This window comes from Benincasa hispida, chromosome 11 (genome assembly GCF_027475165.1).
Source record: "Benincasa hispida cultivar pf3 chromosome 11, pf3_genome.v1.1, whole genome shotgun sequence".
NCBI classification, from domain to species: domain Eukaryota; kingdom Viridiplantae; phylum Streptophyta; class Magnoliopsida; order Cucurbitales; family Cucurbitaceae; genus Benincasa; species Benincasa hispida.
In genome coordinates, this window is record NC_143488.1 from 59893510 (window position 1) to 59906962 (window position 13453).

Sequence of the window (13453 nt, forward strand, 5' to 3'; positions counted from 1 at the left end):
TATCAAAACTTAAATTGATCAAATGTCTAGAACAAGTTGGTTTCGAACTTCCAGACACAGGGTAAATAGAATGGTCAGAATCAGGAAGATTAGAAGATTGCAGGCATTAGAGTCAAGGTGGAGAATTTGTAAAAACAGTGACTCAAATACTTTTCAGCTAGTTTAGTTTACATAACAAACGTTATATCTTGTAATGGTCAGATGGTGTGTTATAAATACTACTGATCAGAACAAAACAATATAGAATTCATTGTACTTTATATTTTTCTGTAAACTACAACTGTTGTAAGTAATCTTCAAGTGAGAAAGAAAAAGAATCTTCTCGTAGACGTAGGCTTATTGGCCGAACCACGTAACTCTGTGTGTTCCTTCTTCTTCTCTTTATCTTATTCTTCAATCTTCATCTGTTTTTCTGCAAATCAACGAAAACACGATTTTATAATCAAATCACAACGTTTTCAGAGTATCGAGTTGCAATGAGTAAAGAATTTCTCGCATCGAGTAAAGATTAATACTAATCTAGTTCCCTCGATGAAAGAACAAAAACTCATCGAGGAAATAAGAAAAAACCCATTGAGTAACGAGTAGATATACATCGAGGAAATAACAGTACTTATCGAATAAGAGAGGAAAACAGAGAGAACTTCAATGAAGAAACAGAGATTTCCTCAGCCTTTTCTTTACTAACTCAGGATTGATCTTGATCGAATTGGGCCTACACAAGACATTATAACCCAACAATATATTTTTGCCATATATTACTTAAAAATAGAAAATAGAAATTAAAAAATGGCATAATTGAATAACGAGCTTAACTCAATGGTATTAATTTGAACTCTGATTCAAGAGGTCGAGGTTTAATCCTCCACCTGCCATCGTTGTACTAAAAAAACTATATATTTTTTAACCATAATATTTCGGTTCTCTTAATTGCACGGCTTAATTGTGGCTGAAACTGAAGCGAGCGAGAATAAAGGGAATAGAATGTTGCTGTTATAAATGCTTAATATCTCAACCAAATTAAACCTTAATTAAAACGAGGTTTTTTAATTAATTAAAACAAAGAATCATACCATGTGAAACTCAAATACTCAATCGACAAGATTTTTGGGGACTGATGAGATTCTGTATTATATTATTTATATAATCTTAATTTCTCCAATCTAGAAACTCTCTATTTATTAAGAAAATTATTGTACGAAAAAACAAAAATATATCTATACTGCTTACTGGTATTGTAATTTTGTAAATTGGGTTTTTTTTTTTTTTTGGAATGAAAGAAAATATAGTTTTCATCTTCAAGAAAATATATTAAAGGTAATGCATATGTTGTTTTTCTTCTAGACTTTTCTCTCTTCGAAAACAAAAGGTTTAAATAAGAATTTGTAAGCTACATTTGACATTGTTTTGGCTATATCGAAAAGGCATTTAAAAAAAAATGACCCTTTTTTTTTTAGTTTTGATGAAACATATTTAAATTAAATCAGTTAAAATCATTTTAAAACACGTAATTCCACGTCTATTTTAAAATCAATGTTCTACTAGCTTTTAAATTCTCTTAAAATCAGATAAAAAATTTAACTAATATTTAGTTTTCAATTTTATACTTTAAAAAGAAGATTTATTTTATAATATTTATATATGTCTCACATAATCAAATCTATATTCTATTTTTCATGAGTTAAATGCATCGATTTTTAAAAAAGTATATCATATTGATTTTTTTAAGTAATACTATTTCCCTTAATATTTAAAAAAAATAATCTATAACGAACAAATTTTCTCATACTAAACAATTATTTAAAATTTTAAATTACAAAAAATTAAAAAAAAAAATGAAACGTTATTTTATTTCTTTCCATAGCTAATTTTTCTAAAAGCACAGCTGCCATCAATTATTTTAAAAGCTACAGCAATCTCAAACAAAATCATAGTCAACCTACCATTGTCTTATATAACCTCAATTAAAAGATCTAATTTTCGCTCCACAGATTGTTAAACTTATTATGAGTATGGTGAAGGAAATCGGACATGAGGATTCCCATGAGCAGCGGAAGGATCGTTCCAAATTTCAATCATATATGAACATACACAATTACAGTCACAAACAGAACCAACAGGCTATGCGCAAAACAGAAATTATAGCATGCTTTACTACACGATCAAGGGAAGAATTCACATACCTTTGAAGACTCATCTTCAACCCTTGATCACGAACGCTCGAATAACCCGCAAGACTGCAATACTCGAATGCTCGTACACCACGACCGTAACACCGCACGATCAACAAACAACTCGAACACCACGATCTCCAAGATCACGAATACAGCAACCACCATACGAACACCGCGAACTCAACGAACGACCTCCGAATAACCTTGAAAGTGTCGAGTTAAGTATGACACCACCACAATGGCTACCTTGGTATTCTCAGTGTGAGAATCCATAAGTGTGGGCTCTGTGTGGACTTAGTTACAGGACAAGACCGAAAGAGAATAATCGTGTAAACGATTGAGCAAGTGGGAGATGTCAAAATCTATCGTATAGATGATGCCCAATTGTTTAACAAAAGCTATGTGATCGTTTAGCAAAAGCTGCATGATCGTTTAGCTCATTGGTCGGCTGAGTGTCTATCATATAGAAACACTCCACGATCGTCTAGTCTCTCCAAGCTGTCGTTTAGTAAACCGTATTTACTTGATAACCTTTCCATAAGTAATTTCCGAGATTGGAAATCTCAATTCAACATTACTAAAATTAGGAAAACGTTTTTCCTTTTATCTCACAGTTACTATGAAAACTACCAATAACCTCCAACTCAATTGGTTATTAGAGAAAAAGAGATAATTATTCAATAATTAATATTATTATAAATATACATGATAACCAACTTATCATAGTATATTTATAACCTATATTTTAATATTTCATCTCATGAAACATATAAACCATAGCTCTTTTTCTATTCCATGGCACTTAATGTAAATCTCATTTACATTATTCCTCCACTTGATGTATCTCATACACCATACTGATCATATCATATATAATCGAATTACCTCTTGTCAATTTGAACATTTCAAATCAACACCAAGATTGATTCTTAACTTGAATCCATTGAGCTACCAAGGGCACCTTATGGACCTGTAGCTCGAAGCTCCAACCGTACGTGAATAACTAACTAAACTTTTTAGTTAAGGGATCTACAATCCATTAACTGCCAAGCACTCCACTAAAGACCGACAGTTGAACTCTCCTTACTACAGATATATTATGTGTTCATCTTAACTAATCAATAGTGCGATAACCCTTCACAGATCACTCGTAAGTACAGCTCGGCCAATAACCATTATGCCCCTATAGTTACATCTAACTCCTTAAGTACCACTGATCACTCTAATGAACATAAGTTATAGTCCTACTATGACTGAGTCCTCTCTTCCAAAGAGAAGCTGTGGCCACTATGTTCAAGCCCTAGAATCAGCCCTTAAGGGAGCAATCTATTTACTTACCCCTGCTTTGGGGAAGAAGTGAAATTCATCTTATGTAACTGAGTTCCCAGCTCCTAAATCAGAAAAGTCCAAAAAAAAGTAAGTTTGTTGAGTTGGCAATCTGGCTACTCTCACCCATACTAGTCAAAGAATGGCCCTCAAATGCAGGAGTTTCCAAAACACTCAGGATTGAGGTCATGTCACCTATGGCCGTTTAGGTGAGATGTAGTCTCCAGTATCAACGGCGTTATATACAGAGACGAATCATTTCATGGTCCAGTCTTATACAAACTCTTTGTATAGGACCCCCGCTTGTATGTCTCTACATGAATGGTTAGGATCTACCATCTGTAGTAGTTCACAACACTTGCAAACCTCTACAAAGTAGGTTATATCCGTAGTGTCACCAGGATCAAGTATCCCACCTTAATCCTTATACTACAAACCTATTTAGGTTATCACTTAAGGCATGATCCACTTGTATATCTTATATACATGCTTTAGTTTACATACGATAACCTTGGAGCTTTGTTTATTGGATATGAGTAGATGTCATAATGAAATAACTTTTATTTTATTCATAACAATGTGTATATATTACAAACAACGAAACTCTAGGAGAATTAAGACACCAATCCCAACATATGGTTACGGAGATAGACCAACACATGGAGTCTAGAGAAATAGATGCCCGAGATGGCATATCACTAAGGCCAACGGGGCCATGTCCAACCAATAGTCGCCTATGACATTGGAAGATTAGTTTGGATGAATTGGTGAGGTCAAGACAAATGAGGGAGCTCAAAGGACCTATAGGAACCCTTAGTAGGACTTGTGAGGGACCTTAAAAAACCCACAGAAAACCTCAATAATTGATGGAGTTTAGAGGACCCATGGGAACCTCAATAAAACCCATGAGGGGGAGCTCAAAGAACACTACAAGAATTTTGGTTTTTCCCAACAAAAGTTTTCCTGACGAAAGAAAAATCGTCGAGATAATCCATTTTTCCCGATGCTTATACTGAGGCTTCGGGAATAAATTATCTCCCAATGGATGTTTGATTAGGGTCGGGATAAATTAGTTACGACGGTAACCCAAACACCGTCGGAAGAATTAACCACACACGACGATTATATGACTATCGGGAGAGGGTCAATTTTTAAAAACATATTAGAAATTTTTATTGAAGTTCTCCCGACGGTGGTAGGTACAGCTCTCGAGAGATCCTGGTTAGCCTGATGGATTTTATAGTGTCGGACGTGCGTCAATTTTAAAAATATATTAGAATCTTTTTATCGAAGATCTCCCAACGGTCATTCAAACGACCGTTGGGAGTACGTACTTAGGCCGACGAATTTTTAAGTTGTCCAGATAGGACCAATTTTTTTAAAAAAAAATTAAGAATTTCTTTAGAGCTTTCCCGATGGTAACCCAAAGAACCGTCGGGCATAACTACTTATCCCGACGGTTTTTCCACTGTCGGGAGAGGGTTGAATATAACCTCTTTCTTCCCCCCATTTTCCACGCCGCATGTGACCTTTTTCGTTTTCTCTCTAACCCTAAATGTCTGTCTCACTCCTCCCTGCACAGATCGACTATCACACAAATCGTTGTTTGCCGTCAGTTCATTGTCCTCTCCTCTCCGTCGAAGCTGTTTTTCGTCCTCACCTCCTCACTGTTCATCGTTCGACGCCAGTGACCTTTCTTATCTTCAATCTCTTCTTCTTCGTTTTCATATCATTTCCATTTCCTACTTTTTTTTTTCCCTTTTTAATCTATCTCCGCAGTTATTATTGCTTGTTGATTCTTCTTCACCTCGTCATTACATTTTATGGTGATTTTCCGATGAGTTTTTATGGTTTTGATGATATCTATAGTAATTTTTGCTTTGTTTTGGTCGTTATTCTGTTCAAATGCGCACATTTCTATGCTTATCACTTTATTTTATTTTTGCTTATACATTTTTACGCTTTTTGTTTATTGAGTTGTTTTGTGCTTAATAATCCGTGTTTTTTTTTTTTTGTTTTGTTGATCTGTTGATTTATGTTCTTGCTTGCGTAGAAATTGATGCCGAAATTCCTTTGTGTAACTTGTTGATTTTCGTTGATGTTCTTGGACGATCTTCTTCATTTTAAGATTTTTTCTTGATGAATGTGAATTTAATTTCTACTTGTTTATTTCTTCCACTTTTCAGTGTGATTGACTTCCTTTTGTTGTTGCATTAGTAATTGATGTGTGTATGGAAAATGGTAGATATATATTCATTACAATTGCCCAACAATATATTTGGTACTGTCTTTTCTCCTAAGTTGTAAGTTTGTAGTATGTCTTGATTTGTTTGTTTTGTTTTGCACAGTGAAAGTTAATAATTAAATAAGATAAGATCATCTTAATGATACAGAATAATCATGTAAATAGTATCTTCTTTTTCATTTCACAATTTACGTATTGTTGTATAACATATATATTTTTGTTTGCATAAGAATAATGGTAGATCTTACAGCTCATGAAAGATAAATCGAGATAGATATGAGCTCTTTGACTTTCGTAGTAAACTAATTAAAAGACTATGTATGTTGTTATCCTGCAATATTGAGTTTAAGTTGGGTTTTAAGTTCTGTATTGACTTTGAGATTCAAATATGTTGATATGCATTAGTTCATTTCAATTCTTAATGTTCTCAGTTGAGTTTTAAGTTCTATATTGAGATTGAGAATAATTTTGAGATGGTATATGCTATATTGAGTTTGTAGTTAAAATAAGTTGGTTGTCTAGTTATGTTTATGCTTAAGTTGAGTTTTAAGTTATGTATTGATGTTGAGATTGTTATTTGCATATGGAGTTTGAGTTTAAAATGTGTAAATACAGGTTAGTTTCAAGCTAAAGTGGGTTTTATTTGTTAATATTCTTATATTGGGTTTAAAGTTGGTATAGGGGTAAATGTATAATTATGGTTAACTTTAAGTTGAGTTTTAGGTTCTATACTAAGTTTGAGATTGAAATATATAAATTCGAGTTGGTTTGTTTCAATTAATTAATGTTCTTAGTTGAGTTTTAAGTTTTATATTCATTTTGAGATTGGTATATGGTATATTGAGCATTAAACTTATTTAAATTTATATTTTGTAGGTATCTCAAGATTGATGTTGAAGATGCATCTCCCGACAAGCTTAGTTAGGTTGTAGAATTGTGTTTTATAGGTAGTTTGTTATTATGTAATGTTATTTCGGAGTTAAGGATTTGTGGATGTTATGTTATATTTAGTAGTTGTTTACTTGACAAATTCTTAAGATTCAAACATGTTTATTTGTAAAATTATTATACAGTAAATAAAGAAAAAAGTTAATGACTTATATTCTGACGGTCTACGGGTCGGAAAAAGTTTAATTTCACCCTAAAATAGTTCATTGTTAACTTTTGCCGACGGTAGTATCGTAGAGAAAGCATCAGGATAAGTAACAATATCCTGACGACCAAAACAAATCGTCGGCATAAGCTAACTTTTCCCGACAGTTGTAATTTATTCTTACCGTCGGGAGAAATGACTTATCCCGACGCTAAAAGGAACCATCGGCATAAGTTGACATATCCCGATGGTTGTAATTTATTTTTACCGTCAAGAGAAATGATTTATCCCGGCGGTTTCGTTTAGGGTTGGAAAAAAGCTCACATCTTTGATTCGTCAAGATATCTTTTTTCCCTATGACATGGTTTTTTTGGGTTGGAAAAGATTTCTCCAACGATGCTTTCCCGATGATTTTTCTGACGATTGGATTATCGTCGGGATAGGTTTTGCCAACTATTTTTTAAAATTTTGCCTACGGTTCTCATCGTTGGAAAATGTCCAAATTTTTGTAGTGGAACCAATGAGAAATCTCAATAGAACTCATGAAGAAGCTCTGGTAGAGTTCAAAAGAACCTCATAGAACCCATAATGTTAGCTAAGAAGACCCATGGGGAACTTTAATGACTCATGGGGAACCTTAATAGGACCCACGAGGAGAACTAAGAGGACTCATGAAGAAGCTCAAAAAATCCATGAGGGAATTTAGAGAATCCATAGAAAAGGTACATCGAAGTTCTAGTAGGATTGATGTTATACAATTGTATGCTAATTCAACTATATTCGTTGTGACAAATATAATTTCCATCTTTATTGCTAATGTAATGTTAAAAGATAAAAAATTAGTTAAAGGTAATGTATAGATTACTTTAAATCTAGACTTTTGTATCATTGAAAACAAAAGGTTTAAATTAAAAGTTGTAGTCAATCAACCATTGATACTTTGTATCTTCAATTAAAAAGATCTATTTTTCACTCAACAAATTGTTAAACTCAAAAGAAAAACATGGAAGGAAGAGGGGGGGGAAAAAAAGGTCAACAATACATTTATATAAGAGAGAATTTAATTTCATTTGATAACAATAATTTTGTTTGTCGTTTTCGTTCTATTTTCTTACAAAAGTGTGTTTCCATTGAATATACTCTTCAATATTTTTCTCTTTCATCTATCTCATTATCACATTTAAAGAAATAAATTACAAGTGTAGCCTAACTTTATCGTATCTACAAAGATCTTGAGTTTTTAAAATTATCTTAAATCTTTGAACTTTTAATATTATTGTGTTCTTTTTTTCTTGAGAAAATTAATATTATTGTGTCTAATTTTGATATACTAAAATTTTATTTGAATTTTATGGGTGAGGAGATTGTAAATCAAACTTATGTACTCCAATTTTAATATATAAGTTTATCTACTTTAATTTAAAAAGTTTTAAATAGGTCAAACATCTAAGGTATAAAATTGAAGGGCAAAACTGAAAGTCTAAGAATCTAGTAGACGTTTATATATATATACACGTTAATTTTAGTTTTTTACTTTTAAATTTTCAATATTTTTACTCTAATTTATTAATTTGTATCAACTCACTTATTATTAACCAGGAATGTACCAATTCGATAATCCATTTTCACAATGGTTCAATTAAAGGGAAAAAAACTGAAAAACAATGAAAAACATCAAAATGTAGCATTATTATATATATACATGCATGCATACACATACATATAGCATGAAATTAACATATATACGTCTAATGAGAAATAATGCACCATTGTACACGTATATTTTTAGTCTCTAAACTTAAATCGTTAAAAAAATATTTTAAATGATAAAAATACCTAAAATATTTATAAATAATAATAAAATGTCATAATTTATCTACGATGACTACAATAAATTATTATCTGTCTATCATGACATAGGTAGACCAATCACGTACAATAAAATAAATAAGAAAAAAAAATAATACCTTTTTGGTCCATAGACTTTGAGTTTAGTTTCCATTTGGTCCCTAAATTTCAAAATGTCACATTTAGTCCTTAAATTTTGAGTTTAGTTTTAATTTAAACTCTAGGTTTAAAATATTATAATTTTATCCTTGACATTTGAATTTGCTTCAATTTGGTCCATATGTTTCAAGATCTACTCTTTTAACCTCGATTATTCACTAAATACTCATTTTTCGTCTTTAGTGTTAATTTATGTTAATAAATTTAAAATAATTATAATAATTATAATTAATTAAGTTTCACTATTTTTTATTAGTTTTAAAATTAAAATTAAAATTCAATTTCATAATTATTTTTAATTAATTAATGAAAATTGACGCTAATGATTGAAAGTGAGTATTTAATGAAAATTTAGATTAAAAATGTAAAATCTTCAAACTTAGGGACTAGATTGAAATAAAATTCAAATCTGAAAAGTAAAATTATAACATTTTGAAAGTTATGGACTAAATTGAAACAAAATTCAAAACTTGGATCAAATGTGTAACATTTTAAAACCTATGAATAAAATAGAAACTAGACTCGAAACATAGGGACCAAAAAGATATTTCTATCCATAAATAAAGTAAAAATAGTAATAAATAAAAAGAAAATTAACCCCCTAAAAAAAACAAAAAAGAACCTAGGAGCAGGTGTATGGGAGACAACATGGTGTGTCGGTGAAATATTATAATCGGATGTGAAGTTACTGTGCCATTTCTGAAACAAAAACACGGTTTTGCCCAATTTCTGTAACCAAGCTGTATATCATAAAACGAAACTTCTCGATCATCACATCTTCCTATGTTGATTTCTTCCTCTATAAGGAATTCAATTTATTTATTCTTATTATTTTTTAAAAAAATAAAACAAAAAAAAACCCTTGCCTCATATTTTCTGTTTATTCAGAAAGAAAATAAGCACACATCATACGAAAATAGCCCTGATAAATAACGAAGCAAAAGATCACACTTTTTACCTAATTAACGAATTTATATTAAATTCAAAAACTCTATAGCCTAATAGATTTCTAATTTAGAAGCAATTCAAGAAGAAATTTGGTATCTATTTGCCATTACAAAATAGAGAAATATGCAATTTTATCACGCAACAACATTGAAAAAAATGGCCATTACTTCAAGGATTGGAAAGAAAGTAATCATTTAGAAGAGACATCCTTTTGGATTCTAATCAACACATTCACACAATAATATACAATAATGTTTCCTTTACAACTCTCAAATTGTTTGGTCACATATTTAATCAATAATATGAAAAATACACATTATAGAATCATTGAATGCACAAAAATAAAAATAACACGGATGATAAAGATGAACATGCGATGCAATAAATTAAGGTTGGGCTAAATCGAAAAATTCATCCAAAGAATTAAGAGTGGGTTTGAAATGCATTTTCAAGTGTTTAATTTTAAAAATAAATTATTTTTTAAGAAAATAAAATATTTGACACCACTCAAAATATCTTTTGAACTCTATCAATAATTTTTGTCAAAGTGTTTAAATAAAAATGAATATTTTGAAAAATATTTTCTTTTTAAGCCAATCCAAACGGTCTCCAAGTATGATAAAATGATTCTAAAGAATTCTTACAATTATCACAGGTGGTTATAAAGGCAAATTAGATCCCAAACTATTGAATTAAATACTAAAATTAAAATGAGCAACTAAACTACAATAATGACCTAATTATTCTCCCACATCTCAATATCATACTTTTGCTTGATGAATTATCAAAAATCAAGTTTACCTTTAAACAAGACTGTTTAAATGTTTTTTAAACTTGAATCAAGTGGTATTAATGGTAAAAAGTTCCCTATTATTGCATGCCTCTTACTAGCATATAATGTTCAAACCAAGAAACAAGCTTCATTTGCTCTAAAAATTAGACAAACAATATAATAAAAAAAAAAAAAAACTTAGTAAACAAATTCTTTTGAAGTACAAGTTAATTTATTCTAGAAAAAAAAAACATATAACTCATGAACTACTCAAGTATACTATGTGAGTGGTCCAAAATCCTAAGAAAATCATCTCCTAAAGCCCCTTAGATACCATCAAAACCTAACAAACTAGGTTTCAAGTCAACACACTTCACAAATTAAATAAAGTTATGAATCCACATACCTAATAATTGCTAATCCACCCGTAACGATTCGTTTCCATAACCCTAAAAAAATCGTTGTAGTGATTATGAGTATATATGTGTAAATCACATAACATAAACATTATAATTCTAGTCTTAAAATAATAGTACATACAATAAACACTCTATTGGAATTAAACATCATGTTAAACTCAAAAAATAGATATACATTTCAATCTAAAAAAAAGACACTTAAACTTTACCCAATATCTAAATATATGGTAGGGTTTAATTGCTTGCAAGACAATAATCAATGTCTAGATCCAAAAAGAAGAACTTTGATTGATTATTATCATAAGGAAAAAAATGATAAAAAAAAAAAAAAAAAAAAAAAAAAAAAAAAACAGATTAACTAAACCCAGAAGAAAAAGTAGCTAAAGAGATTGATATTGAGGCAATAAAATTCAATAAAACTTTCATAAATGAACTTGAAAATATGAAACTATGAAAATAAGATAACAAGAGAGAGAGAGAGAGAGAGGTAATACTAAATATGATCATCTCTTCTAAGTTTGTTTAACAAAGCTGTGATTAAAGCATCTCTTTTCTCAGCCCTAACTTCTTCTCTCATTCTCCTTTGTTCTTCTCTTTCTCTCCATCTTCTTTCCAACATTATCCTTTCATGTTCTAAAGCTTCCATGTTTCTTCTCCATTCCATTTCCTTCATTTGTCTCTCTTTTTCTCTTGCCTCAAATGCTTCCCTCCATTGCACTTCCATTTGCATTTGTTGATTCATGAAATCTTCCAATATTTCTTTCAAATCATTGATACTACTCTTTCCGCTGCCCTCGCCGCCTATCGTCGTCGTACTGCTCGTTCCTTTAATCCTTTTCCTCTTCCTACCACTGACTTTCGTCTCGCCTCCATCGCCATCACTATCGTCGTTTTCTTCATCGTCATCGGACGATAATGCCATCGTAGTCTTCTTCTTCGACCCGCTACCGCCGCTTTCCGCCTCCGCCCATAATATCCTTTGCATTCTTGCTCCAAATATTGCTTGTAATTCTGTGAAGAACGGGAATTGCTGCCTTGAAATTTCTGGCTCCATTGTTTCACAACCCTACATATATATTTCCTATCAGGGTTATTATTATGTCTTAACTATTGAGCTATATCAAACGATTGATTTGATGAAATTTCGAAATAATCATATGATTATATTATGAAATTAAATTTCTTCATATATATGTTGAAAAAAAAAAAAGAAGAGATTAAAAATTGAATTAATTACCTTGTAACGAGTAACGAGGTTTTTCCATTTACATTTACACTGTTCAGCGCTGCGATTAAAACCCTTTTCCTTCATTTTGGAGGCAGTAATTTCCCACAAGAGCTTGTTTCGTTTGGTTTCCATGAAGGTTTGATCCAGCTCGGCTCTGATCATCAAAAACTCCTTTGTTTCTTGAATACTCCATTGAGGGAATCTGTCGGCGGCGGAGCCGGTGGTTTGATCGGCTGAGACGGTGAGGCTTTGGTGGAGATGCGGCGGCGGAGGATGTTGAATTAGTTGCTGCTGGTGGAGCTGAATAAGGGGGTGAGGATGAGGATGATGACCTTCCATGACCAAAAAAAACTCGAGAAAATTATATAGATATCTCAAAGAAAAAAGAAAAGAAAAAAGAAAAAAAAAAAAAAAAAAAGGGATTGTCGTGGGAAGAAAGAAAATGAAAGGGGGGGGGGGGGGAATTTTTAATATGTGGGTTGGTGTGAAAACTAAGTGTGAAATCGTAAAAAAGGGGGCAAAAAAAGAAAGGGAAAAGGGGCAAAAAGGAAAATAAAGAATAAATTCGATGGGGTTTATAATAAAAATAAAAATGATGATTATTATTATTATTATTCTTTTGGGGGGAAGGAGGGGACATAATCTGTTAACGCGGAAATGAAAATTTTGTGTTTAATTTTTGTATATATTAAATTAAAAATATATATTAATTGAGTAGGTTAATTGTGGAGGTGTCTTTTTCTCCGTGTGTGTTTTGGGTAGGGAAATGGGCGCATTTTATTAAAATTTATAAATAATAATTATAATTTTTAAAAATTAAAAATATATTAAAAAAAAAAAAAGGCGTACGATTTGTTCCCATTGCGTTTGCGCGTCGTCAGCCTTACGGGACAGTCATTGTTTGAAGTTGGAGGCTTTATTCTAATTTCTACGCGACTAGTCAAGTCCTATACAAACAACTTCTATCCCAAGTTTTAATTTATTTCTTTTTTCTTTTTTCTTTTTCTCTAATGGTTTTTCCCAACCTTTTTAAATTTAAAATATTTATAAAAAAAAAAATTTAATGACAAATCTGTTAAAAATATTTACAACTAATAATAAAATATCATAGTCTATATTGTAATATTTTACTATAATTTATAAATATTTTTTATTATTTTTTTATATTTGAAAAAAAGTCCAATATTTAATTTTTGTTCATATATCTTTAATTTTAGAGTTTTATGAATAAGTTCTTCCTC

At 31.0% G+C, this 13453-nt stretch overlaps 1 protein-coding gene across 3 annotated transcripts; it reads right to left on the reverse strand.

Annotated features, from left to right (window-relative positions):
- Positions 1-112: 112 nt before the first annotated feature.
- LOC120089995 (trihelix transcription factor GT-3b-like) lies at positions 113-12776 on the reverse strand. 3 transcript variants are annotated; one of them, XR_016524194.1, is made up of 5 exons: positions 12222-12699; positions 11479-12050; positions 10972-11014; positions 8806-8847; positions 113-412 (listed from the first exon to the last, which is right to left on the reverse strand). XR_016524194.1 is itself a non-coding variant. In XM_039047457.2 (3 exons), coding segments are annotated over exons 1-3 (903 nt in total). In that variant the 5' UTR covers positions 12552-12699; the 3' UTR covers positions 10692-11013. The 3 variants fall into 3 exon arrangements, 2 of the variants coding, with proteins under 2 accessions (XP_038903385.1, XP_038903384.1); XM_039047457.2 differs by lacking the exons at positions 113-412; positions 8806-8847 and having other exon boundaries at positions 10692-11014; XM_039047456.2 differs by lacking the exons at positions 113-412; positions 8806-8847; positions 10972-11014 and having other exon boundaries at positions 11380-12050; positions 12222-12776.
- Between the last annotated feature and the right edge of the window lie 677 nt (positions 12777-13453).